Source organism: Scedosporium apiospermum (genome assembly GCF_000732125.1).
Source record: "Scedosporium apiospermum strain IHEM 14462 chromosome Unknown SEQ_SAPIO_0121, whole genome shotgun sequence".
Taxonomy (NCBI): domain Eukaryota; kingdom Fungi; phylum Ascomycota; class Sordariomycetes; order Microascales; family Microascaceae; genus Scedosporium; species Scedosporium apiospermum.
The window spans coordinates 1,423,535-1,442,336 of record NW_015971822.1 but is presented as its reverse complement, the minus strand read 5'-3'; the positions used below and the strand labels follow the sequence as shown (position 1 = coordinate 1,442,336).

At 51.6% G+C, this 18,802-nt stretch overlaps 6 protein-coding genes across 6 annotated transcripts; 3 read left to right on the top strand and 3 right to left on the bottom strand.

Annotated features, from left to right (window-relative positions):
- Positions 1 to 5,081: 5,081 nt before the first annotated feature.
- SAPIO_CDS8469 (uncharacterized protein) lies at positions 5,082 to 5,660 on the bottom strand (the record flags this gene model as incomplete). The annotated part of the gene is made up of 2 exons (XM_016790094.1): positions 5,082 to 5,461; positions 5,546 to 5,660. 2 exons carry the CDS (start codon positions 5,658 to 5,660, stop codon positions 5,082 to 5,084), a joined length of 495 nt encoding a protein of 164 aa, XP_016640357.1.
- A 1,160-nt stretch (positions 5,661 to 6,820) lies between these two features.
- SAPIO_CDS8468 (uncharacterized protein) lies at positions 6,821 to 8,656 on the bottom strand (the record flags this gene model as incomplete). Its single annotated transcript, XM_016790093.1, has 2 exons — positions 6,821 to 8,323; positions 8,564 to 8,656. 2 exons carry the CDS (start codon positions 8,654 to 8,656, stop codon positions 6,821 to 6,823), a joined length of 1,596 nt encoding a protein of 531 aa, XP_016640356.1.
- A 1,177-nt stretch (positions 8,657 to 9,833) lies between these two features.
- SAPIO_CDS8467 (putative galactose-1-phosphate uridylyltransferase protein) lies at positions 9,834 to 10,788 on the top strand (the record flags this gene model as incomplete). The annotated part of the gene is made up of 2 exons (XM_016790092.1): positions 9,834 to 10,497; positions 10,568 to 10,788. The coding sequence occupies 2 exons, from the start codon at positions 9,834 to 9,836 to the stop codon at positions 10,786 to 10,788; spliced, it is 885 nt and encodes a 294-aa protein (XP_016640355.1).
- Positions 10,789 to 10,982: 194 nt separating this feature from the next.
- Positions 10,983 to 11,548, bottom strand: SAPIO_CDS8466 (Transmembrane domain-containing protein; the record flags this gene model as incomplete). The annotated part of the gene is made up of 2 exons (XM_016790091.1): positions 10,983 to 11,429; positions 11,483 to 11,548. The coding sequence occupies 2 exons, from the start codon at positions 11,546 to 11,548 to the stop codon at positions 10,983 to 10,985; spliced, it is 513 nt and encodes a 170-aa protein (XP_016640354.1).
- A 399-nt stretch (positions 11,549 to 11,947) lies between these two features.
- On the top strand, positions 11,948 to 13,070 carry SAPIO_CDS8465 (Very-long-chain 3-oxoacyl-CoA reductase; the record flags this gene model as incomplete). Its single annotated transcript, XM_016790090.1, has 2 exons — positions 11,948 to 12,088; positions 12,210 to 13,070. The coding sequence occupies 2 exons, from the start codon at positions 11,948 to 11,950 to the stop codon at positions 13,068 to 13,070; spliced, it is 1,002 nt and encodes a 333-aa protein (XP_016640353.1).
- Positions 13,071 to 14,122: 1,052 nt separating this feature from the next.
- SAPIO_CDS8464 (Uncharacterized protein) lies at positions 14,123 to 18,462 on the top strand (the record flags this gene model as incomplete). Its single annotated transcript, XM_016790089.1, has 3 exons — positions 14,123 to 14,468; positions 14,543 to 17,703; positions 17,767 to 18,462. 3 exons carry the CDS (start codon positions 14,123 to 14,125, stop codon positions 18,460 to 18,462), a joined length of 4,203 nt encoding a protein of 1,400 aa, XP_016640352.1.
- Positions 18,463 to 18,802: the final 340 nt, after the last annotated feature.

Here is an 18,802-nt window from a genome sequence, read left to right as displayed (position 1 = left end):
GGAAGGAGCCATTGTTGTATTGACTAGATAGGAAGGAATTGGCCCTTCGCTGCCTTCCGTTTTATGTTGGAAAGAGTGGGCCAATTCCATGGAAATTATCCTAGTAATTTCTTCCTTGCCGAAACAGTTCCTACGTCACAAACCCTAGCCGAAACCAGTTCCCATTTCCAAAACGTTTTCCTTTCTATGGTGTGACCTTGGTGCGACTTCGGAAGACCCTCTGCCGTCTAAAAAGGCCTGTTTTACAGTGGCATTTTGGGAATTCCGTGACATCCGACGGTATTGGATTGTCCGATCAGGTCCGAGCTAAGTTTTGTTTCCATATCCCTGCAAATATTCCAACAGTGGATCCAAATAGCCCAAATTTGTGGTTTTATGTCGTCCAGCCCTACTTCGTGGTCTTTCCATGTCAGGGAGACAGGGAGAAGGTGGATGTTTGTTGGCACCAGACATCCCATGCTCCATTTAAGGAGCCATACGGCAAAGGGTAAGAAGCCATCAATGATGACTTTAATGCTTACGATCGGTGACAAGACCGCACATTCTGAGTGAGAAGGAGCAAGTCGAGATTCCAGTTTTGGCTTAGTGCGAGTTGAAATGCGGCAACATCCGATTCCCGGGTCCTGGCACAGAACCGGCCACCACAGTTTCCCCGGCACACCGGCCGGGCCAGAGCCACCCAAGTCCCGAGTCATTTTTCGACAATCAAAGATCAACGATATGACCACAAAAGGTCGCAAGCTAATAATACGCGTAGGGCGAAGGTTTTTTTTGGAGGGGTTGAGCGCCACCTCTCTCGACTTAAGTCCTACATGTAGAGACCTATCCCGGTTTTCTAAAGTGTTGACACATTGACACATCTATTGATGCATTTGTTGATGCATTTCTTGTCGCCCTTGCGTTCGCCTCCCCATTCAACACTAGCATAATGACCTTCCTGGCTACCCATCACTGCGGAAAGGTTGAGCGCTCAATTGACGTCCTTCGATTCTAACGAGGGAGCCTGAATCAAAGCCAACCAGGACCGAGCAAAATGAAGTCCCAGGAAGAGAGTAAGCTGTGCGTATGTACCATATATGCAGTAGCACCAGAACTGAAATATGTACTCCTTCGGCAATCGGAGGTGTGACCGCCCCCTCCATGTCTTGTGTTGACTATCACGGTGATACTACATAATCTACAAAACATCGTTTTGCATTCCCGAGATCCGGGGACGGGCGTTGGCTTCGCAGGAGATTAACCAGGGCACCCACCCATTCATGTCACCTGAACGTTGACTCTGTACTCCAGAGAGCACGGAGTGGAATCACCGTTTTCTTCAATGATGACACAGTCCTTCTCAGATACGTTTCCAGAGAAAAAGGCCATATTTTATCTGCTCCGAGACGCTCTCGTAACAATTTCCGAATGAAAGGGAGCTCCTGGCTTAGACCGTGTACAAAGCCACAGTTCCCCGGTTTCGCCACAGGGGAAGCCATCTACTCTCGCTGCAGGTCTTGCTACACGTATTATGCAAGCCTACGGTCCTATCGGTTATTAGGAGGCGGGAGTAGGCACATCCACTATGTCCCGTCTGCTTTACGGCCCCAATCCCCAGCATGAGATCAACCCGGGGGGAGGCAGATAGCAAGGAGGTGGTCGAGGTGATACTACCCTACCCAGTGGAGATCAAAGTAGTACAGGCCGGAGTTTTAAGCCTGTCGGAATTTTTGCTTCGTAGGCTGGGACGCGAGGGCTCCGAGCCCAAGTACGAAGTGGTTCGAAGTGGTTGCTGGTTCTTTGGTCGGGCGACGACACTCGACGTGAGGGTCTCTCCCTTGCTTCGGTTTACGGTACCTCTCGATGCGTGAGATGCCAGGGCCGCTCCTTGAACTTACTGGTTAAGTTCTCGACCCATCATTACTTACGCATGCATGCCTATCTCGTTTCTAACATTATTTTGCTGGCGTCTTCTTCGGTGAAGCCAGTGAATCTACCGCACGTGGGCCAATCGACAGCACAATACAGGTTGAAGATTTATTAGTTTCCGCGCCGCTGCCGCCCTGGATCGGAAATCTGCTACCGAATCGTAAACGACTCCTTCGGTAAATCGTCCTAGGAATATTTTAGTCCGATGTATGTTTCACAAAAGACAACACCGCTCTTTCAACGGTCTGGCCCCCACTGGTATGAAGGACTTCGGAGACGCTCTTCCACCGAGATTGGTGGGACTTCTGGCTCCAATAGCGACCTCTCCTTTGGTCGACCCTGCATCAAGGCTCATTCTACTGTAGACAACGGCTCTTAGTGGAATGTTTGCCCAGTGCCCCACAGCCTGCGCATTCTGAAGCAGCCACGATGTTGGGACGATACTTGCCAGGTTTCTTGCAGTAGCTTATCGAAACTGTCTCTAAGAACCGGACGGAAAAAGTGGAGGTCAATGGTGTTTGAAATGTTTGTTTGTAATGTTTGCAACGCTAAAAGTGATTCTACATTCAATACAATAATCAATAGAGATAGAGCGGGGAGTAGCTATTGTGTGCGTATTCAGGAAGATTTTCATTTAACAAACTGACAAACAGGTTCCATGTTATGCAGGTGGCTCGGAGCCGGACGGTCACATTGATCTCCATCGGGGGGCTTCTTGGTTTGGCCTCCAGATTGCGGGGTGTCATTGCTGTTGAAGAGTTTGTCCAACAGTCCTCAGCCTTTTCGACTTTGGCATGATGAACATTCACATTGCCAAGTAGTCCAACACCCCTTGCGTCCCGTCTATAACTCGTATAGCGGCAGCTGAATCTGCAAGACAATTCACCTAGCCCGGCCAAAAGCAAGGTTAACTCGCAAAAAGGGCGGTGTCATGAGGCTAGAGTAAGCGGTTTGCCACATGCACCTGGATAGTACGCATGCGGCTCATGTACCCCTACGTACTTCGCTCCTCGTGGCAGAGGCAGATCGGGGCCTACTCTATTCAGACCGTTTTATGTGATTGACTCGTGTCGCTGTTGTATATTCATCGCCGTTCTTGTCTGTCATGAGTTCACCTCTAAACATTTGGGATCGACATGAGCAGGGGACCGTTTGGGTCAATTCATGACAAAAGGGATATTGGAGCGACCCCTTGCGTCGCCGCGACACGAAGCCGATAGTAGCCTCGATGCCTCGGCTAAATCTAGATATTCCGGCCCGGTTGGGGAATCTAGCAGCACCTTGAAGAAATGCCTTCATTTCATTCTCGTTGGGACTAGGGGCGCCTCTAAGCTATGTCAAAGCTGGCGGCCGCCGTTGTGCCCCATTTCGATTCAGCATGAGAAACCCTTTCGTGATTATAGTTTGCGGCGTGGGTAGCTTCCCTGCCTATTCTGTTGTGATAGAGGCGTTGGCGGGCGAATGACTGGCAGCTGAATATCGATGAACGGCTTGTCACAGATTCTCTCCCTATGGGCTGTCAGGATTGGAGCCATATGTGTATCTTTTCAGTGTTCATCCTTATCTCCCTATCCCCAGGACGCCTATGATTCATCTACCCAGTTCCAGTAGACGTTGTAAAACCGGAAATGTGGCTACATTGGCTAGAGATGCCTCTGCCTTTTTCCCGGATTAACTCCCCTTTTCTTTTCTAATGCCAACGGATGATTGTGGCGGTCTGGAGATATAATGTGCGTCCGAGAAAATAGGTTCAGCCAGCCGCGAGACATTGAAAAAGACTTCATGTGGCATAACGTCTGCGCGGCCACTTCGTATTTTCGGGAGTAGACTTGGATTTCGAGATGTAGATAAGACGTTGAGATACCATTGAGACACTGATAGTAACTTCATTTATTCGTCCAGACGGTAGGCGTGTGAGCCTCTCAGAGAGCTGCCGTTCCCCTTTAGATATATTGATTGTGTCTCCGCCCCCTTTCACCCTGGAACTTGTTGAATTGTAGGTATCTTCGCCCATCTTTCCTCAATTCTGCGTTCATTAGCAGGACTACAAACATCACGGACTGAACTTCCCCAGCTTCCCAAGGCTGTGCAACGCCGGACCTGCACCTCAGACCATTGAACAGCTGAGCGGTTTATGTGGACCTACTGGACTCTCAGTCCAACCGGCGACGTACGAGACTATGGAACGGGCATGAACTGGTTGGTGAGGCGTGGGAGCATTGGAAGAATCCCGTCAATCCGTAGGCCAAGAATACCACGCCCGCCACTCCCAAATCGGACCTTTGACCGTTTCGCAAGTAGATACGAATCAGTCCCCCTTAGTCTCAGAAAGGACAGTGATTCTGTTGACCAGCCTTGCAAAATAGTATGCCATGGTGGTACCTAGAGAAAATTTGCCAAAAATAGAAAGTGGATTGGGCAACTTCAAGTCGAATGGCCCGCTGGAGCCCGCAGATTGTTGAGATGGCCGGAATCCAGCAGGGGAAGTAACCATGAGAATCTGCTTCTCCTAGGTGGCTGCCCCCTCTGTGGGGAGTCTCGAAGAGAGAGCGACGCAGGTATCATATAATACAGATACATGTATGGCATCTTCTTGGCCCGTTGCGTTCCTCCGATATCTCCATCTCCGGAACAACTAAGCCTCAAGCATGAACGCATCAATTCTAGAAGTCGAGAGAAGGTGGGGATGCGGGTTGAGTTAGAATGCGAACATGATCGACGCGGCGGACGCCTGTACTTGCGCCGGCATGAATAACGCCTTTTGGACAATGCAAATCCGCAGATTTATCATTCCATCTCTATTGTTGCTGAAAATATCGTACATTGTACGGCTGCAGAGAAAGCAAATGCATGTTCCCTCCCGGCGGCAAGAAAGAGCCGTGGTAGGAAGGTGTCCACTTGGCTTGTGGAAGCAAGCTGAAACACAATGCCCGGATTATTGCTTGAATGAGAACAATGAAGTCGATCCCCGATGCCAATCAGCGAAGAGAGTCTCGCAATAGATCCATGAGATGAGACCCTGAACTGCCTATGGGCCCCAACGTTTCCTCTGGACTTCAAGTCTCCATACCATCGCGATGGATACGTTCGCTCTTCCTAGCACCAAGAACGGTCCGCTGTTTCAAAATTCAGATGGGGCTAACATCACTCCAGTCAAATAAAGCCACCCCTCCTCAACCCCAATATCCATTCTTCCACAACTCCTTCCGGTACCCTTCCGTTAACCGTTCATCCTCACCATAGAGCTCCTGCCAGCCCACAAACCCTTGGTCCAAAACATATACCGTCTGGCTTCTCTCCTCCGCCTTTCCTATCGTCTTGGCCGCTTCCGCCTCCGCTTCCGCCTCCGACGATGCTGTAGATCGTTCGGCCTTGAACCTCTCGACCTCCCGAAGATACCGTAACGCTGCGGATGGCCCGCGCTGTTGGGAGAGAGCGCAGTGGAAAACAACGGTTTGCTTGGTCTCGAGTTTCCGTAGAAGGGTGGGGATCATGGCGTCTATCGTTCGTGAGGGGACGTTCATGGAGCCTTTGATATGGCCGCCAATGTGGTCTGAAGGGCAAGATCTTTGAGTTAGTATTATTCGGGACACCCTTGAACATTTCCTGTACCAAGATGGCCATTTGGAGCACATACCATCGTCTCGGACGTCTATTATCGCAAAAGTGGTCTCCGAGGCGCTCGACTCGGCCAGGATCATGTCCGAGAGGGATTTTGCGGTAATCCGCCGAAGACTCGCTATGCTAGGCATTCTGTAGCTGCGGGAGAGCGTACTGATGGAAACCCGTAGATTTGTAGCTCGGTGACTTAGTGGTGCAAATGGCATGTAAAGATGAGGTAGGTCGTAATAGCTAGTGATTGGATTGGCTCTCTTGACGAAGCAGATGAGAGAGCGGGCGCCAGGAGGGGTCAGGAAGGAGTGCAGGGTTGCGGCTGCTCTTGTAGAAAGTGCAGGTGGGAAAGAGAGGGAAATAATTAGAACGAAGCCGATCCGGTTGGACTTTGCGTAGAACAAAATAGAGCCGCGTAGAAAATCGAGGGACGTGAAGAAGGAAGCCCAAGATAATGTGCAAACAAATAGATTTGATACTGTTATGCGTGGAGAGAGGATGACGGTCTGGGCCAGTGCCACTTAACAACGCCACTGTGTTTGATCAAGACCGATATCAATCAAGTTGGTCAAATTATACGCAGATGAGCCAGGCATAATAAACCAAACTTCTAAGCTGACGGCTGGAGTTGGAGAGCCTTCGACTTTATACTTACAGATCATGAGGTCCCCTCAGGTTGCTTTATTGGAATTGGTCACAAGGAAAATTTTTTTCTTCAAGAAGCGATGCCATTTGATGCTGCAGCTGCACTGCTCCTCCGAAGAGCCCGGCTGGACTTTTGTGCTGCCCAGTCCGAGACAGGAATCCGCCCCGATTAGCACCCTATGCCTACAAGATTAGTTTGTCTTGCGATGATCGTCTTCGGAGATCGTTTCAGTGTGAGGGACCGGCCATGAACAGGTTATCCTATTCATTCTGACTCTTTCTGCGGCACCCTCTCGTGCGTGTTACATATGGGCGCATGCGACCTCCGAGACGACAAGCGGGAGCCGGAGTCACGAAGAATGCACAAGGTCACCACGATGAAGAACAAGCGGAAGTTTATATTTCATCTCCTTTTCTCATTGCCTTACGTGGTATATATCATAACCAAAGTCCAGGTTGCCAGCCCCTCCATGAAAAGTCCCAATAAGCAAAAAAGAAAAAGCATGTCCGATTGCAACACCAAAACCCCACCGCTGTGCTCATAGGCCCGAGCCTTGAAACCTTCAAATGATAAAAATACAAAAACTTAAAAATGGTTCGGGTATCTGTGTTGGAGGGGAGGGCAGAGCCATCCGGAAAGCCGGCCCGGATGAAGTTACGCCTTGCCAACCCATCCCGAGTTTATGAAAAACTCGAATATCCTTCCGCCCTTTTGAGAATCGAGCCTGCAAATCTCCTTTGCCTGTTTCTTCTTTAGTGTTCCATTCCCTTTCAGCGCTTCCTTGAGGATTTGCTCTTTGATCATTAGGTAGGGCTTTGGCTGCAGCCGTACCACCTCACACAGTTTAATTTCCTCCGGGGTCAGGAGGTGGAGATCCGGAGCATTATCTTGAGTCAGCTGAAGCGGCGTAACTCCGGAAAGGGGTTGCGGGTTGGCTCTCTGCCGAGTTACAGGGCCTGGACCGTTGGTAACGATGATGCTGCCGCCGTTCGCTGTGGCAGTTCCATTAACCTTGCCATTCGTCGTTGGTTCCTTCTTAACCTCGCCGTTCGGGATGCCAAGAGTGCCATTAGGAGATGCTGCGGACCGTATCGGTAATTCGGGTGCTACGAGGAGAGCAGCGCCGCTTGGGGGGTCAGGGACGGCGGCGGCGGCCTTACGCTGAGATGTCGCCAGCCTCTCACGGTCCATCGAGCCCATAGGCATAGATCGCTGAATGCGCTGAGCCTTCTCCTGTTCGTATTTTTCGCCGCTGCGAAGATCGCCAATGCGGTAACTGCGCCATTCCTGAAGCTGTGCTATCGCTTGTCGCAAGTTGAACTCATCGATCAAACCCTGCGAGAAAGCCTCGTAATCGTCGTGGTTCATCATTCGCGCGAATGGCTTCGTTTTGTTTACAAGATCTCGTTCCTCTCGCGTCCGCTTCTTTTCTGTCTTGGTATTTTCTCTGTAATCAAGGAGGTTGTGCTCGAAGATGACCTTTTTCCGCTCGACTCGCTGCGTCAATCGGCAATTGTAAATCTCCATAACCGTTAGCTTCAGCTCCATTTCGGGTTCGAGCTCGCCGGTTCGCGGATTGATGCCGTCACCGGGGTCGAATTGCATCAGTTGTACCGCCTCCTCCGCTTCGTTCGCATATTCGGTTTCGAATTCCAGTCGACCGGGCATGTAGCCTTGAATCTCGTGACACGACGGTACACTCGCTGTAGGTTTCGTCTTTGGCTGGAGTGCTGGTGCGTTCTTTTGGGCTTCCTTGCGCTCTTCTATGCGCCGCTTCTTTTTGGCCTGGAATTCTTCTCGTGATATCTCGTTTGCCAGTTCCATGTCTTGCGGACTGCATCGTTCTGGGAGAGGGAATCTGGACGAGTCTACATAGGCGCTTAGGTAATGGTCGCGAACTTCATCCTTGTGCCGAAAACCGCCGATGTGGTCCGCAATGTCAGCCCACGACCCCAGGCCGTAAATTTCGGCGCCCTCAAGGAGCAATAGCTCCTCATCCGCACCCCAGTCCCGGTCGAATATCGGAAACGAGTTCTGCTCGATAACCCGGTATGGATGCGATTCAGGCTTGTGCGCTCCGCTTGACGCTCCACTCGCGAAGCATTGGACACAGAGATCATAGTCACTGCACGCGCTGTGTGCGCATCGAATTCTGACCTGGGGAATTGAATTGTATTAGTAACAGATACCTAGGAATCGCGCAACAGAGAATCGCATTGTGCACAGCACACACAAAGTCAAGCCAGAACGGAAGGTGCGGAAGGTGTGGAGGAATGAGAAAAGGGAGGGGGGGAGGTGTTGCGCATTAAGGTGGACATTGGCGGACATAAATGCGGGTCCATATTTGGTAGCTTGATGTGGCATCATATGCTTGGGCTTGCCGGGGCAACTACTCACTGTAGATGTGATATCAGCCGAACAGACGTCGCAATGATATTTCACTCCTCCTTCGCCGCCCCGAACGACGGTTTTTTTGCGGATGACGCCCATTTCGTCCAGGGTGGGTTGTGATTAATTGGGGAGGAGAAAATCCGCCCCAGATTCCACGTTCAAAGGGTACAAGGGGGTGAGTTGGGCGGGGGGAGGTGGCGCGAAACAAGCGCGTTTATGGGGACATGCGCCCGTAAAAATGGCCTCTTGACGGGATAAGATTCGAAATAGACGCGTATTTTGATGGAATTTGCTTCGTAAGGTCAAGATATTGATGGATGTTGCCAGGTCGTCTGCATCGTCGTTGGATTTCGGGATTCTGGTAGTTGCCATCCTGGGGCCCATCATTGGTTCTCGAACCACTTTCTTATATACCGAGGTTTAGCCGACCACCTCCCCCCGTGTGAACAAGCGCTGCTGACTTTCAAGGATGATGTGAACACCGCTCTCAGGCAGGAAGCTCTTGCAGAACATGGAGCTGCGATTGGCGCGGCTGTCTACATCTTTGTACTCCCACGTACGCTTTTATAGAGCATAATAGGCCAGGTCTGATCAATGGGACATAGCAGCTTTAACGTAGAGAGAAAGCGCTCGTAATTGGGATCTTCAGTTTGACGAATAATTAACGCAACTCCAAGTCTTCACGCACACCGAAGTGGGGTCCGACAAAGATCGGTTGTTTGAAACTCAATCCTTGCCTAGCCATCCCCGCAAGCATTATCGTGAGAGCTTCATCGTGGTCTCAACGGCTTACTCCCTGTCGCTCCTATCATCGCCCCTTCGATTATGTCGGATGATGTTTTAAGTGACATCTCCCATCGGAGACACAACCCCCTAAGAGGGTCTTGGGTACTGGTGTCTCCTCACAGAACCAAAAGACCGTGGCAGTATGTTATCCTTGTCTAAGTTTCACATAAAGCAAGGCTGGCTTACGCAAGGCATCTACGGTAGGGGCCAGCAAGAGGCGCCGGCAACAATAGACCTCCCCGAATACGATTCCAAGGCATGTAGGGAGCTATGTCGTGTAAATTGTATCGTCACCCTGACTCCTCATACGTCGAGTTTTAGTGCTACCTTTGTCCTGGCAATGCAAGGGCTCAAGGAGAAATAAACCCTGAGTACAAGGACATTTTCGTCTTCGTCAACGACTACAGTGCCGTCAAAGAGCAACAGGCCGAGTATACGCCCGAAAGGAATGGGAACAGTGAGAACCCCATCAATAGTCCAAGTCTTGGCCATGGGTGGAGCTGACTTGACAGACTTATCGTCGAGGCTCTTGAGGGTGGAACCAGCGACGGGCCTGTGCTATGTTCTCACTTTTGCAGCGAAGCACAACGTAACGCTTGCGGACATGACAGCCCAGGAAATTCTTCCTGTCGTTGAAACATGGACCCGTGCCTACGCGCAGCATCTCTCGCCCCAGAATTCGTTATCTCGGTTGCGCGCCCTGGAAAACCTTCCTGTCTCACCGTACGCCAATTTTCCGTCACCAAGCTCTCAGCTACGGTATATGCAGATCTTTGAGAACAAGGGCGCTGCCATGGGTTGCTCCAACCCGCATCCGCACTGCCAGATCTGGACCGTGTCGACCATGCCAGAAGAGCCGCAATCTGAACTTAGGCAAATGATGAAGTATCTGGGGGAGAATGAGGGAAGACACCTCTTAGGTGACTACGCGGAGGTCGAATTGGATAAGAAAGAGCGTGTTGTTTGGGAGAATGAAGGATTCTTGGTTGTCGTGCCGTGGTGGGCCGTCTGGCCTTTTGAGGTTCTTGTGATACCGAAGCGTCATGTGAGGGCACTTGTGGATTTCACGAATGACGAGAGATTGCAATTTTCGGAAGCTATCCAGGAAGTCACGAGGCGATACGACAACCTCTTCCAGTGCAGCTTTCCATATAGTAGGTTTGAGTCTTTGCCGCGCAATAGTCTCTATCTAGGAAGCGCTGGTGCTAATCTCTTTGAACCTAGGCTCTGGCATTCACCAAGCCCCATTGGATGGAACAGCAGAAGAGATAAACGCGAGCTACTTGCACATGCACTTCTACCCCCCTCTCCTAAGGTCCGCGACGGTGAAGAAGTTCCAAGTGGGTTACGAAATGCTTGCGGAGCCGCAGCGAGATATAACACCTGAACAGGCGGCGGCACGCCTTCGAGACTGTGGAGGAGAACTCTACCGGAAATCCCTATAGGTTTTGTTGACTCAATTCTCGATTCATCCATAACTAAAGAGAAGAAAAATAAGAAAGAAAAATTTATCCGCTCCACGCTGCTCCAAAACTTGGGATTCTCATGAAATAGAACGTGCTTGGGAAAAATATGAATTTGAGATACACAAATATTGATATATTGGTCAAACAAACCGTATTCATACCGCCGAGGCCCTCTAAACCTGGACATAGTGGTCGCGGACGCTAGGCATCCAGATCAGGGCAGTGGAGGCAAAAATGAGCGGGAAAATCTGGGGCTTGCCAAGGGTCATACTCTTGAACACCAGCAACTCGCTCAGGAAGTGGCCCAGCGCAACGACGTAAGTCCAGACAGCTATGTCGTAAATGGGGCCGATGTGGAGGTTGTAGGCCGCGTAGAGACGAACGACACTGGTGAGGAGAGTCCAAGTTCCAAAGAGGCGTGCCGCAAGGGGTGTGACTTGGTCGGAGCCGTCCTTCCCGGCCGGTGCATGTACGAGCTTATTCACGGAATCATCGGGGTTGAACCCCTGAGACGCCGGTGGAAGCTTTGGGTTACGAACGAAGCGCGCGTCATACATCCGCCTTGTGTAGTGCAGGGTTATTAAGTTCTGCGCAGAATTGCCAATTGAGATGATGGAGAGCTATTTTGTGAGTTAGTGCTTGTTTTGATGAAGTGAGAGGGGTTGAACCATACAACGAGCATGTAGTAAGGCAAATAGCCCGTTGGGTTGGGGAGCCAGGAGGAGAGTGTAGAGAGCATCTTTTCGTTGAGAGAATTGATCTTCTCTCTTGTTTCTGCTAGAACAAGCGTAGCTTGTTTATGAGTTTCTTGGGTAGGTAGTAAACGAGAAAGGGTTGGAATTGGCTTCGGGCTCGAATGTTGCGCTGAAATGTTACTATTTCGTTGACGGAGCTCATCAAGACATGGAGATCAATTGATGTCCCACCAAGAATAAAAAGCGGGAAGGAGCGGGTGGGATGTGAACAGTCCATTTCACAGTGTGCAAACGGCCTAAATTTACTTTGTCGTGTCAACATCGATCTCAACATTTCGTGTACCTCGTAAATTCCTCCAGCTCGGTCTTGGTCTCGACATCTCCCTTTTTTTACCCCTGGATTGTTCATAGCCTTTATTCCAAGGCTCCTCCTCCTGGCCATAATGCCCGCTACTGATATTCTTTCAGCAATCCCGACGCCCGTTCAATTGCTCTTGATCGGCGTCGGGTCTATCTCCCTTGGCTGTTTTCTTCTCAGCTATCTCAAGCTGATTCTTGCTGCTTTCTTCCTCACAGGATCTAATGTGAGCTCCGTTCAACTAGACCCCTCCCCCGCCATGCAACCCCCGGCCAACCTACCTCCCTTTTGTCTCTCACTTCATTGTCACGACACTATGGTACTAATTCTGCCTTGTTTTCAACTAGCTTCGCAAATATGGCAAGCCCGGCACTTGGGCTGTTGTCACCGGAGCTTCCGACGGCCTCGGCAAAGAATTCGCACTTCAACTAGCTAGCAAGGGTTTCAACCTTGTTCTCGTCTCCAGGACTCGCTCGAAGCTCGAATCACTCGCCGCCGAACTACAAGAGAAATTCTCTTCCAAGGGTCTCCAGGTCAAGATCGTGGCCATGGATTACTCCCAGGACCGTGATGAAGATTATGCGGCGCTGGGCCAGGCAATTGCCGATCTTGACGTTGGGATCTTGATCAACAATGTCGGTCAGAGCCACTCCATCCCTGTCTCGTTCTTGGAGACTTCACCAAAAGAGTTGCAAGATATCGTCACTATCAACTGCCTCGGAACCTTGAAGACCACTCAGGTGGTTGCTCCTATCATGGCCCGTCGCCGCAAGGGTCTCATCCTCACCATGGGCTCCTTCGCTGGCTGGACTCCTACCCCCTATCTTGCCACCTACTCTGGTAGCAAGGCCTTCCTCCAGCACTGGAGCTCGTCTCTCGCGGCCGAGCTCAAACCCCAGGGTGTCGATGTCCAGCTTGTCCTTAGCTACCTCATCACTACCGCCATGTCCAAGATCCGACGATCGAGCGTCATGATCCCCAACCCCCGAAACTTTGTCAAGGCGGCTCTTGGTAAGATTGGAACAGGCAGTTACCAGATTGCACCCTCCACCTACACCCCTTGGTGGTCCCATGCTTTCTTCCTCTGGATCGTCGAGAAGACCATTGGCCCCATGCATCCTATCACTGTGTCTATCAACCTGAAAATGCACCAAGACATTCGGAAGCGAGCCTTGCGCAAGGCTGAGAGAGAGGCCAAGAAGAACTAAACTGGTTGTTTGGAGACACGCATTTATGTCGCTGTATCCGGGTGCAAGAGTGACAAGAGTAACAAGAGTGACATGCACCACGGTCGACTGTTAATGTCAAAATGAACGAGGCGGTTTCGTGTAACGCCGGACCTGCAATGGATGGGTCTGGCGATGGCAATATGTTTCTGAATACAAGTAGCTGGAGGCGTTCCGGATGGGTTTTAGGGATCTTAGAGACCCAGCCATGGGCATGTTATCGACGCCTTACCTTGTAGGATTATAATATCAAAAGACAATTCTGTTTCACAAGAAGAAAGGCTTCACTGCGGTCTGAAATTGCTCAATCTATTTAAGTATGTCTAGAGAGAGGTACAAGGAACCGGGATCAATCATATTTGTTGCCTGCCGGTGTCTGGGAAATGATCGAATCAACTCTGGAAAATGGATCGATCTTGCTAAAAGCTAAAAGCTAAAAGTTAAAAAGCACATGAAAGAAGGTTTGTTCGGCTGCAGGTATGTATTCACGTACCAATGTATACAGTGCGAACTTTCTTCCTTCTTGTCGCGAAACTTCCGCGTCTTGTTCAACTTTTTATCACTCCTGCTTGGTTAGGCTGGAGCAATGAAGTGGTCCAAGCTTGCGCTCGCTCAGCCTTGATTGATGTTTTTCCGAAAATGTTTTACTGCCACCAATACAAGCAATTGCACGAACATTTGAAATCCACCTTCACCAACCACCAGGAAGGGCGACGCAGCCTTGTTCCCTCCCTCACCCGTCCGTCGCAAAGGTCACTGCATCTGTAGTAGGCCGTAATCCCGGATTTCGATTCCTCGATCTCCACTTCTCGCGGCCGGCCCGTCTACAGGGGCCTTCCTCCGTGACCCAGTCCATCCCGCAGCGCAGGCATCGATCGACGAGCATCCGTGGCATTGATGTCCCAACAGCGCCATCCAACCTGCAAATATTCTATTCCTGTTTTCGAATATTTTATTCCTAGTCCGCTCCGATATTACGGACCTCATCTTTAGTCCAACTCCTGACGGGCATCGCGCACACACCCATCGCCGCCATGTCGTTTCCGCAACCTACCCCCATGCGACCAGTCCCCGGCGCGTTTCTTAACACACCTGCGATAGTACGATCTACATCAACTGGTAACGATCCTGTGAGGCGTCGGTTATTCCCAGATGCGAGCTCTGCTGGCGCTCCAACGGGCCCTCTCGCTACGGGAGGGCCAGCCCCTACCGCGTCTCATGGCACCTCGGCAGGACTACCCCTTCCCCGATCCTCAGTCGATCCCTTGGTCAAGCTACCTCCAGTGAGCCAAACCTCACCAGTCGCGAAAGCCGCGAGGGCCATCAATATGGTGCTCCAGTCCGACGGGAGCTTCCCAGATCTCGACTCCTACCTTAGACGTAAGGAGATGCCCCCTCGCAGATGTCCAACCTTCCCCTGGCGCCATCTCTTGCTAACGTTCCGTTTCTCCCAGCTGGCGCTTCCTCTGACTACGATATCTCTTCTGTTGATTCTCCCGCGGCTCCTTTCCAGAAAGCCCAAACTTATCCGATTCCTAACCAAGTCTTCGACCATATCAATGCCGGCCAGCTCCAAACACTCATGGGTCTCTTTGCCGAGTTAAACCATGCTTGGGTAGTCATCGACAACAGCTTGTTCTTGTGGGACTACACTCAGCCCGATCCTGAACTGATTGGATTCGAGGATCAACCCCACAGCATCCACGCGGTTGCTTTGGTCCCACCAAAGCCTGGCATTTTCGTCAGCACCATTACTCACATCCTTGTCGTGGCTACGACCTCCGAGTTAATCCTCCTCGGTGTCGCCGCCGAGACTACTCCCAAGGGTACGCGCAGCGTATCACTCTACCAGACGAAAATGGTCCTACCTATCCGTGGTGCAGATGTCAGCCATATCGCGGGATCTGCAAGCGGCCGCATTTTCTTCGGTGGAACTAGCGACACTGATGTTTACGAACTATACTACCAGCAGGAGGAAAAGTGGTTCTCCAACCGCTGCGGCAAGATAAATCATACCAACCCTGGTTGGACTTCCGTTGTCTCGCTACAAAGCCACTTTTGGTCGGCTAAGGAGCCGGAACATTTGATCAGCATTGTAGTTGATGACTCCCGGAGTCTGCTGTACACCCTCTCCTCGCGTTCGACGATCCGGACATACCACATGGAGGCGCCTAATAAGCTCAACAAGGTTATTGACAAGGAGAAGAACAGTTGCCTGCGGGAAATCAGCCACATGATCAATTTCTCTCCCTTGCTCAACGACCGGATGTCTCTCGTTTCTATCAGTCCGATCTCGTCTCGCGAAGCGGCGAAACTCCATCTTATGGCATTAACCAACACCGGGTGCCGACTTTTCCTGAGCGCCACAAGCTCGGCCGCATATACGATAGGCGCAACTTCTAACGCCGCCCCGCAAAGCATGCAAGTTCAGTTTATAAAATTCCCCCCCTCTGAAAGGCGCGCGTCACAACTCCCTCCCTCCGGTTTGGTCTTGACTGGCGATTCCATCACGGATACTCAGTCCGAGTCTCTGAAGACGAGCCGCACCGGAGTTCGATACGCTCCCGGTTATTTCCTGGATTTCGTGAGCAAAGAATCTCACCCCAATGCGGATCTTCTCTTTGTGTCTGCGCCGGAAACTGCTCGAATCCGCAACATTTCCCAAGGTTCGCCTCTTAGATATTATGAGCAAGGAAACTGGATCGAGCTGGGGAGCCGCGTCGAAGCTGTTGGTATGGTAACGAAACCATTTGCGGCAGCGAAACAACCGCTTGGGTTCGGTAACGAACTTGCCGTGCAGTTCGACGATGCCCCGAGCGAGTTTGCCATTCTCACCAACTCTGGAGTACACGTGGTGCGACGACGACGTCTGGTCGATATCTTTGCCTCCTCGCTCAAGGGTTCTTCTGGTGATGAGGGTGCTGACAGTATCGCGCGTAAATTCATCAGCCTGTACGGCCGAGTGGAAACGATTGCCTCTGCTCTTGCTGTCGCTTGTGGGCATGGGGGTGATGCGCGACCTGGAGGTACCCGGGCTAACGACTCTGCGACAGAAGGTCGAGCACGCGCCATCTTCGTCGACTTTGGTGGCCAGCCTACCATTGCCGAGACAGACGGAGCACCTTTGACGACAGATTCCGTGAAGCTCTCTTCAAGACATGACGCCCTCGCACTCTACCTTGGCAGACTGATCCGGATGCTATGGAGGTCACCCGTCATCTCTGTAGGTGTCGCCCCGGCTGGTGGTGTAGCTGTGAACTCTATGGTTCCCACCAGCAAGCTTCTCTCTGTCCAGGATAATCTGGAGAGGCTAAGGAGGTTCCTCGATGCCAATCGATCCTTTATCCAGGGCCTTTCGGGCCCCTCGGATTTGCAGCGCGTGGCGAGTAAGAAGGAGGAGGTTGCTTTGCAAGCCGAACACCAAGCGCTGCATGCTCTGGAGAAGTTGATGGAGAGCATCTCCGAGGGAATTTCCTTCGTTCTCATGCTCTTCGATGAGCGAGTCAGCGACATCTACACCCGACTTGACGACGAAACCCGCCAGGGACTTAAGGACCTCACTTACGAGAGGCTCTTCTCCACAGCCCCTGGAAAGGACCTCGCAAAGGTGCTAGTCAAGGCTATTGTTAACCGCAATATCGAAAGCGGCTCCAATGTCGAGACCGTTGCAGATGCCCTAAGGAGGCGCTGTGGCAGTTTCTGCAGCCCCGATGATGTTGTCATCTTCAAGGCACAGGAGCAGCTCAAGCGAGCGTCGGAGCAGCCCCTTGGCTCAAACGCGGCGCGGGGTCTCCTGCAAGAGAGTTTAAGCCTCTTCGAGAAAGTGGCTGGCAACCTCTCTTATGGCAATCTGGTAGTCGCGGTGGAGGAGTACATCAAGATGCGCTACTATGCCGGCGCCATCAGGCTCTGCCTCAATGTAGCGCGTGAAAAGGATCGCGGAAACGCTGCCCTTGCGTGGGTTAACGATGGGCGACCCGCTAATGACCAACGCGCTTCGGCGTTCCAGGAGCGAAAACTCTGCTACGATTTAGTACACAAGGTGTTGCAGAAGCTTGACGGCGAAGCCGGCCAGGAGCCCGACATGGTGGATGGGAAACTCACGCTGACGGCAACCAAGAGGCTTGAGGCATACGAGGTTGTGAATGGCTCGACTGATGAGCTGTTCCACTTTGGCCTGTATCAATGGTACATCGACCAAGGCTGGACAGACCGCATCCTTGCCATCGATTCGCCGCACGTTGTCACTTTCCTCGAAGGGTTGGCGAGGGAAAATGCGGCCCACGCAAATCTCCTCTGCCGCTTCTATACCCACCAAGGTCAGTACTACCAAGCTGCGGTAGTCCAGTCTGAGCTGGCGCAGGCGGACCTGCCGATCAGCATCAAAGACAGGATCAATCTGCTGAGCCTAGCAAAGACGAACGCAAACGTTTCGTCCCCCGGCGTCGCGCGACAGCAGCAACAAGTCCTCAACCACAAGATTACCGAGCTCCTCGAAATCGCCCACATTCAAGATGATATACTCGAGAGGCTAAGGGTCGACCCCCGAATTGACCCGCAAAGGCTGGTCGAGATTGAGGAGAAGTTGGACGGCAAGATTCAGAATCTGACGGATGTAAGTGGCATTCAATCCCACACCCTCTAGCTCTCTACTTTTCAGCTAACAAGGAATCGACAGCTCTTCAATGACTACGCCGACCAGGCCGGCTACTATGACCTTTGCCTACTCATCTACCATGCCGCAGACTATAGGAACCCCACTACTATCGCCGAAACTTGGACCAATCTGATCCAGCTCGAGCATGACGAGGCTCAAGAGGCCACGGGCGATGAAAAGCGCCTCCCCTACGAATCTGTCTCGGTGAAGATTCAGAACATTGCGCACCGGACGTCCCTCGACAGCGTCATATTCCCTATCCATACCCTTCTACCTGAAGTTTGCCGTTACGCTTGCGTAAACGGCCAAGACGCTACCATCGGAGCCGACCCGACGTGGCCAGTCCAGCTATTCCTCAGCGTCGGTGTCTCTCATGACATGATCGTGCGTGTACTTGAGCATGTATTCGACACGCAGGCCTACGGATTCACTGGCGTCGCTAGACGTACAAGACTTGTGGAGCTTATCGCCTACGTGGTGGACTCGTGGGCGAAGGAGATCAGGAGACGGGGTGCCAGCGCCAAGGGCACGGGCCTAATGGGTCCGGGCCTCGTGGACTTGCTCGAGAGGTGTGAGAAGGCGCTTCCGGCGCCTCCTGGTGGTAACAACGTTGGAGGCACCGATCTGCCGGAGCTCAGGAGGATCATCCGGACTTTGAAGAGGGAGGTGTCAAGCTTGGTTGAGAGGATTGCTTCTGGAAGCTTGAGGTTTGCATAAGAACGGAAGCGGAAGTGATTTTGAAGACGGAGGCAGGCGGCATGTGTACGACTTGAGTACTGATGTGTAATTATTCTAAATTATTCCCCCAGACAAGACGCGAATACCAGAAGGGTACATGCGAGTTTAGAATCTTGCAATGACTTTTTGTCTTTTTTTTTTTTTCCTTTTTATCAGCACCATTCATTCTGTACAATGATCATCATCAATGTTTGTCCTCTGAACGGCTCTCTTGCTTGGAGAAGAGCATTGTTGGTTCCAGCAACTGGTGTCATCTGAAACCGCTCTTCCAGCTCGTTGCCACCTGCCACCCGGCAAATCAGGGGTCGTACAGATAAAC